The 15,872-nt window shown below is 42.2% G+C and overlaps 1 protein-coding gene across 2 annotated transcripts in view; it reads left to right on the top strand.

The window, feature by feature from the left end:
• The window catches only part of lrrc49 (leucine rich repeat containing 49), a 36,317-nt gene extending 21,154 nt beyond the window's left edge, over positions 1-15,163 (top strand). The window contains exons 12-18 of one of the 2 annotated variants that reach the window (XM_030415024.1): positions 1,253-1,425; positions 3,021-3,116; positions 9,101-9,335; positions 9,633-9,818; positions 10,387-10,496; positions 13,001-13,154; positions 14,330-15,163. In XM_030415024.1, the coding sequence (XP_030270884.1) occupies positions 1,253-1,425; positions 3,021-3,116; positions 9,101-9,335; positions 9,633-9,818; positions 10,387-10,496; positions 13,001-13,154; positions 14,330-14,545 (1,170 nt within the window). In that variant the 3' untranslated portion in view covers positions 14,546-15,163. Of the gene's footprint in view, positions 1-1,249; positions 1,426-3,020; positions 3,117-9,100; positions 9,336-9,632; positions 9,819-10,386; positions 10,497-13,000; positions 13,155-14,329 lie in introns of both variants that reach the window. The other variant, XM_030415023.1, reaches the window with a different exon arrangement.
• The last annotated feature ends 709 nt before the right edge of the window (positions 15,164-15,872 follow it).

The following is a 15,872-nucleotide window of genomic DNA, read 5'->3' as shown; positions in this document are numbered from 1 at the left end:
CACGAGCTGAATGTTAAACTTTATTTTGAAGCCAATGCTCTTTGCCAGCATCAGGCCTTTGTTATTATGGTATGCCGGATTAAAGCAATATCATCCGTTTGCTCAAAAAGCGTATTTTCAGAAAACAGAAATATTTATTAGGGGTCGACTGATGTTTCTTCTTCAGGGCTCATACTGACACTGATTTGTAGAAATCAAAGAGACTGGAAACTGATTTTAGTAGAGGCACATTTTCAATTTAGTTTATTTTTCTCGTCAATCAGACAGAAAAGCACCGATACTGATAATCGGAAAAATGCTGAATATTGGCCCTAACAATTGGACAGGGACGATAAACGAGGCACCCCTCATATTTAGTCACGGTTATGATTTCTCGCTAGATTTCCTCAACTCTTCTTTCTCTCCTTATGCACCCTGTAACATATGTGCCTTGTGATTGCTGAGACTGTTATAGTGGGCCATTAAATAAATTTTTGGGATGCTGACATGAACTCAACTTACGTCTAAGATGTTCAGTCTGGCACAGGCATCTGTTTTGCAGTGAATGTGTTTGTGTTTAAAGGTACAGTATGTATTGATGTGCGCTTGCTGTGTCTTTGCTGAGGTGGTTACTCTTGCTGACAGAGAGCCTCTGTGTGGAACACATTGTCTCGCAGTAACCTAACTCCTCTAATCCCCAGTGTTGAGAAAATGTTGTACTGAATGCCGCAGCCGAGAGTTCGTAAGGGCAAAGGAATCACTATGAATTGACAGTGACTCACGCCTGCATCGAGGAGTGGCACATTCCATAAGTGAGCATATCGAAACTACAGCTTGGCCAGGAAAGAACAATTAAAGGGGAAGAAATCCTCTCCATGTCAGTGTACTAGTGTCAGTTTTACTGCTGTAAGAGCCAACTGCAGTTAAGTCAAAATGCTGCAGTAGCACAAACAAATTGAATGGACCGACACATGCATATACAATTTCAAATCCAACTTTGATGAAGTGTGACTGCTAATAAGGCCAATAAGCAGCCTTCATAGTATCTTCAGCAGCATACTGTATCTCAGAGACAAGGGAGACAGCAGGTATAATTTTACTTGTGATAATATAGACAGAAAGGTTCCATTAGCTGAGCATATGACCGCTGTGTTCTACTCAAGAGAATTGTCACTTGAAACCTTCTCCGTCCTCTGTGTGTGTGTGTGTGTGTGTGTGTGTGTGTGTGTGTGTGTGTGTGTGTGTGTGTGTGTGTGTTCTGTTCATCAAGGAGAAGCGGCGTCTGGCCATCCGTAATGCAGCGCAGCAGTGGGAGGGTGTCAGGGCCTGCCTGGAGCTGCCACCAACAAATGGTGCTAAGGAAGAAGTTAGTCCAGAGAACAGCCCTGCCCACAGCCCCGCCCAAACCAATGGCCTGGCACAGGAGCCTTCTCCAGATGAACCCAGGTACACAACACTTCAGCAGATTAAGTCACCTTATTTCACTTCTCCTGTGAAATCTGTCACACGCAGGATGAATTGTTTGTTTCGCTGACATTGGTCCCAAATGTCTTAAGAATGAATGAAATTCAAAATTAATCTCAGGCATAGATAAGTCATTGTATTTAGTACTCACATGGTGTAGGATGGCCTAGTGTTAGTGCTAATCGCCGAATGCTAGCATGCTAACTTGGGAAAATAGGTTGGTGCAGATGATAACAATGCTTCCTGCTAACCATCAGCATTTGGTTTTAAGACACGCAAACAAGCCAGAGCATTTTTTCTGCCCTTTACATGAATGTGATTTGCTGCAGCCAGACCTTTCTCCACCGCTGACACTGTGCTGTGGACTTAGCATTAGCATTAACATTTTTCTAACATCAACAGTATGCAAAATGCTAACTGCTGTTTTTTGCACAGCTGTGCCGATATAGCACCTTGCAGAGCAGCTTTCATGGCTGAAGACTGTTAGTTTTGTTGTTAGATATTTGATATTGGTCATTATCATCAAGAGCGAGTATCGTGAATTACAACATTGAATTTGTAGATTTTATTTTTTTGGGCCACTGTTCATTTAGTTAGGTACTGGCTCACTTCTGCTCTCAACTATATAAGTGTTGTATGAAGTGTTACAGTGGAGTGACTCACATGAGATTTCATCCTGAGGGAATAAAATTGGTGAGGATTCAATAGTATTTTTAATATCTGACATTTTACAAATCTTTTGACAGTAACATACTACTGTATGGACTATTTCAACAGTCAACATGCTTACTCTATGATAGTCTCATGATTATATAGTTGTTTAGATTTAATTAGGCTGTAGTACATTTTGTGGCTCAGATGGGAAGCTGGAAACATTATCTCATTAGGTTTAGATTTCAGGATGTTTGATTCGATATAAAGAACTAATAAGTGTCCTCTCCTCTCCTCCACTCCATTGTAAAAGTACTATCGTGCCAACTAATGCCCCCGGAATAGGCACTGAGTATCTACGGAAGAGGAGCAGTGATCAGATTAAATTGTAACCCTGCAGAGCTGAGAACTGTTGGAAGTGTTATCTGGGGCACCATGATCATTTTAAACCATTTTAATGTTTTCTGAAGTCTGGACGTTAAGGCCAGTACTGTCTGAATGGAAACTCAGTTGGCAAATGGAGACAAATCATTAGGTAGAGGAAGGAAGTTAACGTTTAAATTGTGAAGGTCTACTGATGTGTACAAGTGTAGGGAAGATTTGGGATTAGAGAGAGGCGTGTGTGAAAGTGAGACAAGCACGTGCATTGTTTCTAGCATGATAATTGTAATAATTTTGTTTCTTTTATGATGCAGTTATTTCTAATCCTGTAATGCATGTTTGTAATTATAGGGAATCTGTGAAATCTCTTCTGATGCTTATGAGTCAACTGATTCCAAAACTGGTTTGGATTCTAAAAACCCTTTAATGTGAGCCTGGCTTTACAGGCTTGCTTCACCTTCATCTGAGAGGGTTTTGAAATGAACAGTTTGCTTTGATGCTGAGTTTTTATGTTTTGTTTATTTTTTTTTTTTTCATCTTATCAGACGGGTAAGCCCAGGTTCAGGACCAGAGCGACCATCAGGGGGAACGGAGATCAGACTTCGCACCAACAGCCGTCCAAACAGCCCACGAGATCCCAAGTAAGACAAAATGCGAAATTAAATGCTAAAAAATACACCTTTGACCAGTAGATAAGTAAAGTCTTGACAGGTAACATTATGAGACACAAACTGAGTGCAGATTCTATGATTTCTTCTTTGAGTTCAGTTGGATTATTTCCTCTACGGGGATCTAGCCATGTGGATAGTTCTGGTTTTATTTGCCAAGGATTTTACTTATCTCTCATTGTGACACTGCTGTTTCTTTGGTAGGTTGGAATTTTGCTTCAGACAATGTTACAAGAGGTAACATCGAAAACAAACAGACAGACTGACACTCTTGGATACATACATATAAATATATGGACCAATAAAAATCCTAATTTTGTCATACAGGAGAGTTGGTCGTTGAGATCACTAGCCATTAACCTGAGTGCTGAAATCTGCCAAAACTTAAAATAAAAGTCAAAGTAGTGCACGTACTGTAGAGAGATCATCCTGTTTACAGATGTGATCCCTGCAACAGCTGCAGCATCAAACTCATCTTGAAATATTCCTCAGCAGTGAAGTGACCCCTTTACTGACTCCAGGAGCGTGGGACTTGGCTGCTGCTTCTCTGTCAGTCCATGCATATTTTAGACATGCATGGACTTTCTTCTTCCACTGTTTACAACATGATGTTGGAAGCGCTCTTAATCAACAGTCTGCGCTCAGTCTAACGTGAGCGTAGGGCTCTGATATGCTCTCCTACGCAGATTGGGATCCAGGTCTGGATGAGTTATGAGGGGGAGGCTGAGATGAAAGAGGGGCTGTGTCGAGGACTATTATTACATGTTTTAAAGACGGCTTTTCCTTCCTGCACCAGGATATGAAAATGGGCCCTGAGGCGCAATCCCTCAATGGCGCAATGGCTCTCCTTTACAAGATCTATTATGACTTCAGACATGCAGCTTAACAGGTTATGGTGACGTACAGGCGATTCAAATCGACCACACTCTTATGAGTTGGGAGTTGTGTTACAAATAACAAAGGCTGTCACGAACCCCCGGCACAAACACTAATTTGGAAGAGAAGCAAGATGTGTCAAACTATGAAATCCTCATAATGCTTGGATATATGCACAATAGGAGGGAAATTTGAATTTAATTTTTCATTCCAACAGTGTGGGAGTGTATATTGAAGGGTTATGATAACACCTACATACAGTAGTGTAGCCTGGATGACCTCAGATCGCTCCTGAAGTACTAGATTCTGTAGAAAATATCACCATTCTCCCCAATGTAGAGCCTGAAGTGGCAGATGAGGGATGATTGTCTCTGTTTTTTTTTAGGCCTGTGAATCAACACTCTTTCCTCACTCGTGTACGACATCACGTATCAGTTCTCTGGGGTGTGAATTCCCAGGAAAGGGAGGAGAAGGTTCATTCTTTTGCACCTCGGAGAGACGGCACACGGCTTGTTACAAGTCATCCTCAATCCTGTTACTCCAGAATCTCAACAGATTCTTGGTTTTCTAATTTAGGTCAGAGGTTGGAACTGGCACACATCTGGATCTGCTCAGTGACAGCCTGGGGTAACCTACGTGTGTCTTCCTGAGTAGCAAACTGATGACTGCCCTTTATTTCTTTAACTCCAAGTCTGCTGCTGAGAACTATCACCTCAATTTGACACAACTTGAGAGTACAGCACAACTTTTATTTGAGTGCATTTAGAAAAGTCAAAGCAATGTTAAGTCTATGATTATCTCAATTTTCCTTAAATCTGTGAATGGAGAACTGGAGTTAAGTTTAGTTCAATTTGTAAAAGACTTATATCATGTCGATAAATACTGCGTATACTGTGTACTGGCCATTGTACTTGACACACAGTTATTCTTATGATCAGGTCTGTTTTCATTCAATCATAATGCTCATCCACGATTTCTAAAAATAACACATTTTCTCTCTGCAATTGCTAAAAGTTAAATGATCGCATTATTGGAATGATAAACTACGTCTTTGAAAATGGCCAGAGTTCAGAGACTGGAATGAAGACAGATTCTAATGATTTATATATGCATTTTTAAAATCGACATTTATGATCAACAAAATGTTTTGTGTGTCATTAAGTATTAAAATACAGTTAAATCCAAGGATACAACCAAACTACCTCACAGTGTGATGAGAAACTGAGAAAAAGACAAACATGATGTCATCTCTGGATGGCATTAGCACTGTGATGACAAACTGAAGTGAATGTTGACAGCACACTTAGCGTGATTGTGTCAATGTGTTCCTACAGTAACTTATGGCACAAAAGCCTGTGTCAGTGCCAACGTGTGACTGTGATGCACGCTCAAATTTAATCCTGTGCAAATGTAAGATTTATTTGACCTCCCCTGAGAGATGTTGAGTAGGGGTGCATGGCAGTTGAAGAGTTATTACCCAGAAACTCGATAGCGGGGAGATGGCAAGGCCTTTGTAGTGCTCCTACATACATTTATTAAAGAGCTGTGCTGAGATCCTGAACATGTGGCTTTTCAGGCACGTAAAACAATGACTTGTCTTTGTAAGTCGAGTGGCTCCTCCAGTGAAACCTGAAAAAAACACTGCAAACTGCAGAAATGCACTTTACAGCAGTGTGCAGCACTCAGCACCCAGTAAGCCCATCATCTGCACTGCACCAGCAACTGCCACTCGAACCATTTGTTTTGACTTTTTAAAGGCGTGAAATGATGAAATGCTCAGAGAGTAGTGTTTCAGACACATCGCTACCACACAGTATTCAGGCAATTGGAGACATGTGTATGCTACAAGCCATGTCTTTGGGGGGATTAAGTTGTGAAGAGATGACAGATGTCCTTTTTTAAACTCCGCGAGGATTAAGTGAGATAGCTCTAATTGAATTAGATTCAGAGTCTAATAGGCCAGAGCAGGATCCATGTAATTGTGACAGACTCTTCATTCGGTCTTCCTCGCCTTGTTCATTTCTTCTCTCGGCGTTAGTTGCTGGGTTCATGTCAGAAGGGGATTCAGGACCACCTGGCAGCCTTTCAGCTGTGATTATGGGGGAACAATATGTGACACAGTGCAGAGTGGGTTGATGGCACACTTCCAGGCGCACCATTGGTACACTCATTCTTTACGCGACTTGTCTACATGTTGCGCTACATCTCCTGCAACGCTCTCCAGCTCCTCCTGTTTTTGACTGCCTTTGGCAACGCTGCATCTCAGAGGTGTGGCATATCCGTAAGATTAAAATGCCTTACGGTGTCTGGCACCTCCCGGTCTATTGCTGGCCATGTCCCATGTTTCTGTCCACGTGTGTGATTGCAACAGGACATGCTTGACGTTTTACACTTGTTCTCAGTCACTGCGCTTTCCACTTGAATGCACATTTCATTATCCAGAAGAGTATCCTCATCATTTAACGTTTCCATGCTCACCTGCTTTTATAGCTGCACGGCTGCAGGAATCCAGTATTTCACATCTGTCAACTCCCTCGTCAATTCCTGAAGTTAGTACCCAGGGCCCTCATTAAATACACTTCTTCTTATCATTTTGGATTAGTTAAAGATATGAATTTAGCTATTACAGAAACTGTTGGAGAAGCTAACGTCAATGTTAGCCTGCTGGAACGGCTAACACTGCAGTTACCTGAGACCTTTATAGGTTACTGTGTTGAGAGCTAACACTGAAGGCAACACTGGTGTGGAAGCTAACACAGACTTTAGCCTGTTAGCTTTACATTTTCTGGACAATCTATTAATATGGATGTCCTCTCCTCCACTTACACGGCTTTAATGGCTTTAATACTTTAAAGCCATTCTTAGTTGGCATGGAGGGTCACCTTAGGTATCATATACATATAATGTGTCTGCAAACAAATATAAAGATCAGATGGGACATACCCTGACCTTATTAAGAGGGGTTTAGGCTGCATTACACAATTAATCCGGTTGATGTGTTTACTTGCAAGTGTAATTTGTGGCTTTATTTGTAAGGCTGTAGCTCTCCCAAAGGGTATTTGACTTGACTAATTAAAACTGAGTAAACTCCAGGGCAAACTACAGCCTAAAATAAGACTTTTAGTTATGTCACACTGTATACTATACTCAAGCAAGCAGACCACACACACACACACTCACACACACACACACACACACACAGCCCTCATAGCTCTTAACAGGTCTTGCACTTTGCCATCTCCTGAGGCACCTGACCGTTCACCTTTGCTTTACACTAGAATTAATCAGTTAAAGTGACTTGAGGCCAGAGTGTCACTCACCCAGAACCTGATGTCAGTGTCGGGTCACGTTCCTCCCCCAGCAGCTTACACACATATTGTGGGCTGGTGGAGTATTCCACTATGATTTAATGTTTAGTGACGTTGTCAACCATCCTTACCGTGTTCACTTTTCAAGACCATCACTAGATTCCAAATGAAAGCTCTCTTGTATCTCAATTGTATTAAATTGTGTAAGTTGAATATCTTTGAATCTCCTGCAGATTAATCTATAATGAAAATAATTATGTGTTGCAGCCCTAATCAACAGCATATTACTGTGATGCATCAACCAAATTCAAGATTATTTGGATTAACTTTCCTAAACTGTTGTAATAAACCAGAAGCTTTATGTTAAGGTACCGTATCTTATCTTCTAAGGCATTATGTACAAGACTTCTTTGGCTTTTTTTAAACTCATACATTCTAAAACAAACAACTTTATTTGGATCAAGAAGAAAACTAGAGATGACAATTTGCAAACTGCTCAATGCTGGTTGTAAAATGTGTGAAAGATGTGGAATATTTTAAGGTTTTATTGAGAAGCTGAAGCTTAATTTAATTGCTGGCTTTAATTTCTCTGAAGTCGCATCTGAAGGAGTATGAAGGCTCATAATGGTCGGATAAGAATAAAGCATTAAATACATATATACTATAACCTGGGAGCTAAATTGTGTGGCTTGAGTACTAGCTGGGCGCTAGACTGCATTGCTGGCTTGAATTTGTCTGAAGAAGTAACTCAAAGAGTGAGAAGCAGTCAGTTACTGTGACTGATATGTTGCATGAGAAAATGGAAAAGACTAAGCGATGCAAAATAAACTGTGTGTAACTAATTTCTCGCTCCTATCTTCAGCCGCTCCCTATTGTTTTTCCTTTCATTGGATCACCTTGTTTATTTGGATATTGCTCCAATCCACTGTAGCATACATCTAATTTTGAAGTTGGCCTTTAATAATCCAGTTTAATTGTTTGCCTAATCGTCCAAACCTTTGATCCCCTGTTTGGTTACTCTCAGTTAAGAAAAGAAACTGCTCCTTCTCTTCTGTGCAGAGAGGAGTCACCTCTGGGGAGTCAGTCTTACTCATCCTGCAACAAAGGTGGTCTTTTCAAGGGAGCTTTAGTTACACTGCAGCTCATTTTGTCTCCCTATGTATGTACCTCTCTGTCTACACGATGTCTACTGTCCTTTCACATCTCCTTTTTCTGACCCCGACTCTTACTCTTTCTGTCTCTCACTCCACTTCTCAAACAGACGAGTTCTAACGATCGGTCCCAACAAGAATCTTGGATTTGAGTTCTGTAATCAAAGGATTAGTCTTCTAACCACTGTGGCTTTCTGTAGCAGCGAGATTGGGAGGGTGTGAAATATGAATAGGGGTGATTAGTCTGTTGGCGGGCTGAAGCCAAAATGATCAGTGTTGAGTAGCGTGCAGCCAGTAGCCATCTGATGCCCTGCTATGCTGAGAAGTCCCCCGAGAGTCAGCAGACCCAGAGGGCCGAGCACATGGGCTCGGGCAGGGAGATTAGGTCTCCTTGAGACTTGCCCAGATTCTCCACTCTCACGATTCTCTTATCAGAGCAGGGCACTTCAACTGTGGTATAGCAGCATAGAAAGCAATTAGGCAAGACAAACAGGACATTGACTAGACCACTGCGTGTTTTGTAGTATTGTTTTCTTCTTTTGGCACAAGGCCCGTGTTTAAGCAAAGCATATCAAGAGTGATTTACAAAGATTGTTTTTGTGTGTGTGTGAATACTTTGCAGGCTTGTGGAGGCAGGGAGCGGCAGTGTTCAGAGCTTGTCCCTCTCTGACAGTCACCTGGCGGAGCTGGATGGAGACACCCTGCGTTTGTTCGGACTCGGAGCCCTGGAGGCCCTGGAGAGGGGCTGGGGAGTTCAGACTGCTGGTGCTGTCACTGTAATAACCTTCCGCTACATCAACTTTGACGCCATTGTACCAACACTGCCGCGAATAAGGGTCAAGTTCCCCAATCTATCGGTGAGGGAACTAGCCATGAACCATAATGAGATATGGGATCATGCTAACATAAATTCCTCAGGAAGAAAAAAGGAGAATGTACATTTTTATTTTTTCCTTCAGATGTGGCTGTAGTAAATGCCGAATGTCATGTCATGTCAACTCCAAACTGCCATATCATTACATAAAAAGCGTTGATTTAGAAGCTGTTGGCTGGTGGATACCCGCGCTTTCACTGACAAATACTCCCTGTTTGTCACCGACTTTTGCCTTTACCCATCGACCCATTTCCTCACTCCCCTGTTCCCTTTTCTGCAGCACATGATCTTCTTGGAAACCAACATCAGCCGTCTGCCCCAGCTAGCGGCCCTGGCTCAGGTGAGGCGTCTGGACCAGCTGACCATCCACCCAGAGGGCAATCCAGTGGTCAGTCTGGCTCTGTGGCGCTCCTTCGTCATCTACCGCCTCCACCACTTCAACCTGCAGAGGATCAACGGCCAGGAGGTGAGGACCAGCTCGCTTTTTATTGCAGTCCTGCCACCTTTGTACGACTCATTTAGACGTAACAAATTCTACCAATATTTTAAAGGAATTCAATGTGTATTTTTTTTTTTTGTACAAAAAAGTATTTGTCATTTAAATACAGAATAATATAAATTTACAAATGTTAAGGTTAAAGGAATAGTTTGACTTTTTTGCCCTTCCGTTAAACATTAGGCTACTTCTAGCAGCGGGTTAGCTTAGCATAGCACGCGCACTAAAAACAGGGGGGAAAAAGCTAGTCTAGCTCTGCCCAGCGCCTCTAAGGATGACTAATTAACAGGTTATATCTTGTTTGTGGATTCTGTTTAAAATGTCAGACTCTTCTCATCAAACTCCCCATAAATGCAAAAAAAGCCGGGTATTATCAGCTGGGAATTATCGGCTCATTTTGATACATTTTTGTTTATTCTCAACATTTCCTCTTGTTTCAAATAATTTCATGTCACATGTCATAGACACACATGAAGTAGTCAACCATTCAAGCACCTTTTGCTGTACGTGCCAGTCCTCATTTGCGTGTCAACCTCAGGTGACCATGAATGATGTGATCGCTGCTGAGCGGGTGTTCGGGACACTGGGTCATATAGCAGCCACCGAAACTCCACGCTGCCGCCTCCTCCTTTTGCTCGAGGAGTCCAGGTGAGAACTTGATCTCAGGCGCTTCACCACAACATAACATTAAGTACACTTTAATGACAGGTGTGCGCTGGACTGCTAATGTTGTTCATTTAGATATGTCAAGAATGTGTCGGGTCTTAAATGCGTATATGTGTGAGTTACAGCTTACAGCTTGTAGCGGTGTAGGCTACTGTGCATGCATGTGCATGCCTGTGTGTAGAGTTTAGTGTGTATACATTTGTGTGTGTGTGTTCGCATTTGTGTGAGACAGCGAGACAGAGCCTGGCACCGAGGAGCCAGAGGAATTAGACTATGTGTCTCAGGGTAAGGGTGGGTACTTGGCACTTGGACACAAACATTCCTCTCTCTCCCCAGCCAAGAGTTCTTGAGGTCTGTGACTCTTGGTTAATGAAAAACATCCTCGCAAGCAAAATTCAGCTCAATTTGTCACGCACAAGAATATTTTTTTTTATGTTTCCTCATGTAACTAATCCTCTAAGGGTTGAGAAATGGCCAGGTCAAATCATCTGAATGACTTTGTGTTCCATGTAGACCTCAGAATAACCTCCATTGTGATTGACGTAATTAGGGAAAATAAAAGAGTCATTCAGTCAGAAATGGATGAAAGTGACAGTAGTGTAGTTCTGGTGGTGTAGAATTATGAACAAAATTCACACATGCTGTTGAGCAGTATGACAGTTTGTGAGGATAAAGAATTAGCGCTGCATCAGTGTCCTCAATTGCCCTTTCAGGATGAAGTTGGAGATGAACTAGTTAACTTTTGGACAACTGACTCTTGGCTGCAACTCACCCTGAATCACACACTGTTACAGATAGATATGACACAACAGCCCAAGGGCGAAGATTATTTTTGGATCAGTATTGAAATCTTAATCACTGTTATCTGCATGCACAATCGTTACTCCTGAAGTGAATCCACTGAATGCTGTTGGATTTGACTTCTTATCTGTCAAAACCTCCCTGCTGAAGATTATATTTTCATTTAAAATGTATTTTATGGAGAAAAATTCTGGGGGAAAAAAAGGAAATTGGAAACCATTGCGATGTCTGAAGACACATACATGAATAGTTTATATTTTCCATGTTATGACCATCAGGGTTGTTCAGGGATTCAGGTTCTACTCAACACATTTCATCACTGGGGGGAAGACATCACGTGGGAAATGCTTTAATGTGTAACTGAATACTCCTGCTTTTAATGCTTCAGGCTCTTGTTGCACCTTGTATCTAACAAAATGAAACAATATTGCGCAAGACCTTCAAACAGATTTCATCGACTCTGTGTCTCTAAAGCTCAGTCAGCAACGAAAGTACGCACTATCTGATATCATCCTGTTGGAGTTGTGCCTGGAACATCATATTTAAAGTTGCTCCATGGCTATAAACTGACCAATCACTTTTTTTGTGAAGTTGTAGCTTTGCAGCACTAGAAAAATACACACACAGCAGAAGTTATTCTTTGTAAGCCGCGTTAAACGTTCTGTAAGGGGCTATTTAGACCCAAACAATGTTTTCCTGAACCTAACCTAAAGAAACATGAATGAATAAGGGAACTTAGTGTCAAAATAATAAGTGAACTGTAAATTCAGGCGGCTGTGGTTCCAAGGTTCAAAGTGCGAAGATCGCTGGTTTGATTCCCCTGGTCTGCATGTCAAAGTGTCCTTGGACAAGATACTGAACCCCAAACTGCTCCTGATGTGCAAGTCGGCACCTTGCATGGCAGCCACCGCCATCAGTGTATGAATGTATGTATGAAATCTAATGAAATCTCTAATGAGATCTAACCATTAAAACCTGGAGAAGGCGCCCCCGACCATCCTTAAAAAAAGCTGCTCAGTGAAGCGATAAAAAAGCTTGTGTGCACTCGAGACCTCTGATTTAGTGTTCCAAAGTTCCCATCACACTTTGGGTGTTCTGCGCACAAGAACCATCTGGGTGGTTTTTTTTTTTTGACCTGATCGTATCTGCTGTTCTCTCGAGGGACGGTTACACTTTATTACACTTCGTTTGATGGATGCACAACTTGATATTTCTGATACTGACAGTGAAATCTACCTTCCTTCAGCTTGTCTTACCTCGTTACTCAGCGTGATATGAGACACACACACACACACACACACGTACGTACATATGCACACAGACTTTAAGAACTATCATATCCCATATGGAATGTTTGCCTCTGGTCTGTGGAACATGTCGGTGCAGCAGTGTATCACATGAGAGTTCATACTGACAGACAGCAACATTTAATGCAGTTTCACTTTTAAAGACGTCTACTGCTTTTTTATAAGTATACACATCAAGCTGCTGAGTGATTAGAGGGAAATCAAAACACTCAGTTGCTTCACAGTGCGAAAGTGAGTGTGTGTTATTTGATGGACAAATGCAGAAAACTTGTGTTACCTTGTTGTCACTCACTTTCTGCCAGTGTTCCCCCCCCCCCAGGTGTCTGTGTGTCTCTGCACTCAGAGTCTAACTACCTCTTGTCTCTCTTCACCTTGAAGAAAGCGCCAGCTGCAGTTCCTGTTGGACGGGCGTGGCCGGCGAGCAGGGCTGAGTCCGGAGGAGCTGCGAGACAATGGGAAGCTACTGGGAGAAGGCCTGAGCAGAGCGCTGTTCAACTACCCGAGTAGAGACTGCAGTGCAGACAGCCCTGAGGTCGGTTTGGGGTTTCTTTGACAGTTTATTGTTTTAAACAGTTGCCAAGTTGCGTCAGACACTGCTTCATGTCTTGAAAGTGACTTAAACGTTTGTCTTAGTCCAACTTTAACCCACATTTGTCAACCAAAAGCCAACCTGGCATCGCTGATTCGTCAAGTGACATACCTGTTCCCTACTATACACCAGTCTTTACTCCTCTCAGTTTGAACATGTTATCTGTAACATTTTGACAGTAAAATGTCTAAAAACAGCTGGACATATTTTATATTTCTTTTATATCTTTTATTGAGTAGTGTACTTATCTTATCCCAAATGTATAAATAGCGTTCATACATACAACAGTGGGTTTCATTTGGTCTCCTGTGACTACAACATCCAGGAGAAAAACATAATGTCAGATAGATTTTCATTGGCAATTGTGGTTGTTAAACAATAAAGACAGTGACTCACATGATCCCACACTGCTGATCTATTTGTGCAGATCAATCACGTCAGTATCATATTCAGCATTTCTTTGCTCCTGCCTTTCTTCCTCCTGTTCAGATCACCTCTCTCACTTTGATAATCTTCTTCCACCAGATGCGCATTTTCTTTCTGGTACTGAAATACATCAAAGGACAAATTCAATTCAATCCAATAAATGGATTATTTCATCTTTGACAGCCAATGACTTGCGATTTCCCTGTACTAGCAAGTATTGTCTATGTAGCGGCAGCCTGATACAGCTTCTGTGGCATATAGATAAGGGTCGTACCATTACATCTCATTTCACAAGCACTTTACTGCTGAAAGAGCTGACAAGATGAACATGAAGCCGGGAAATTAAATCATTAGCCTTATTTACTTTTTATGACTTAAATTATTGGATTGGAAAGGATTTCCTCAAAACTGTCATCATCTTGAAAGCATATTTTTAGCTGCTGCATTTCGGATATCATGTATTTGTTCCCGTGTCAATCATTTTCAACAGTACTGACACAACAATCAATACCCTGCACCCTGTGCGCTGTGATAGCTTCATGGTAAATTATGATACATCTAATGTTTGTGCTCCTGGTTCAAAACCTCATTGGTTTAAATTGTTGTCAATCCAAGTACTAAGCTTTACTTTTTCCTACTCTGTACATTTCCTGCTGCTACACCTCACCTTTGTTCTCTTGTTTCTCTCACAGGAGGGCAGTGTGGAGTCATCGGAGCGCGCTGCCATGATAGAGCAGTACCTCCAGGAGTTGGTCCAGAGGGCGTCGGACACCAATCTGAAGGGCGAGGCTCTGCACAAGCTCTGGCCCTCCATGTTTGCAGAGATGGTGAGGGACTGTGTGTTGGAGATGAGGGACCGAGCAGCCTTCCGCCAAGCCAGCCTTGCAAAGCTCACTGAGACTAAGTGAAGAGGACCAAAGGTTCACTCTTGGAGACACACACAAACACAAACACATGTGGACACAGATTGCCCGGACGCCTCCAGGGTTCCATCTCAAAAACTCCTTTAACCCCAATCCTAACACATCATCACTTAGTGACCTATCACTGACTACCAGTTATTAAAGTCTTTGGAAACTGGAGGGTGTATTTCCCCAGTGTGTGGAAGCTCTTTCTTAAGCTGGGATGTAGATTGTTTTAAAGATGATCGTGACAAAAGCATCTTGATTGAATGTAGATTTTCACTGACAAACACACAGATTGATTCTTCAGTGCTCGGAGCTGTAACGTACTTGAAGGAAGTGAAGGGGACTTATTGACTCGGTGCATTGTGGTCCCTACGGAGCGTCCTGTGCACTTTAAAAGCCTTCTGAATGACCCCTCCTCACCATTACTGTCATCAGCTGAAAGTGTCCGCTGTCTCTTTTGTCGAGACTCGAATGATTTTTCTGTGTCTTAAATCTTGTTTCATGCATCCCTCACTTTCTCCTGCCTGACATGAAAAGAAGGGCACAAAGGACTTTTCTTTGTTTACCACTGATTTTCTGTATTGTACTTAGTATTAAAATATTCTGTACTAACACTCAGTTTGTCTACATGGTTTGCATGATTGTTTGAGTGAAGAAGTCATATGATATCAACTGATTTGTTAGGTGCATGTGTTTGCCTGTTCCTTTAAGGTCCACCTTTAAGGTTCGTTAGAGCCCTCCGAGTCAGTTTACACCTCATAAACCATCGCGGTCTCCCATCATGCAGAGGCCGTGTATGTGTGCTGAGAAGTCCAGAAACCATGGAGGGTCCTCAGGCTGGTGTGAACTCCGGCTGGAATGTCCCTGAAGGCGTAGAGACTTCACCAGTTTCTCACCACCTGTTCCTTCTCCCCTCACTCTAACCATCCCACAAAGAATTATCAACCCCAGCATGTAGGTGGAGATGTGTCAGACGCCTACCCACACACACACACACAAACACACACACACACACACACACACACACACACACACACACACACACACACACACCAAACAGTCGACAGGTGCTGCTGTCCAATGTCATCCGCTCAACTGAAGATCATTGCCTTGTTCACAAGAATAACAGCTTGTATGGTAAATGAGTTTGTCTTTCCTCAGTGCTGCGTTGTTGTCTTCTGGTTTTCTCCACAAACCAGGTAGTACATAGAATCCATACGAGAGTTTTTAGATGGTCGTGTAAAAGGCTTCTTTACCTCAGCACTTAAGTAACTTGTAACTTGTCCAAACACACTTTCTCATGTTTTTTGGTAAGTGGTGTGAGTGG

This window comes from Sparus aurata, chromosome 4, assembly GCF_900880675.1.
Source record: "Sparus aurata chromosome 4, fSpaAur1.1, whole genome shotgun sequence".
NCBI classification, from domain to species: domain Eukaryota; kingdom Metazoa; phylum Chordata; class Actinopteri; order Spariformes; family Sparidae; genus Sparus; species Sparus aurata.
This window is presented reverse-complemented; position numbering and strand designations above follow the sequence as displayed.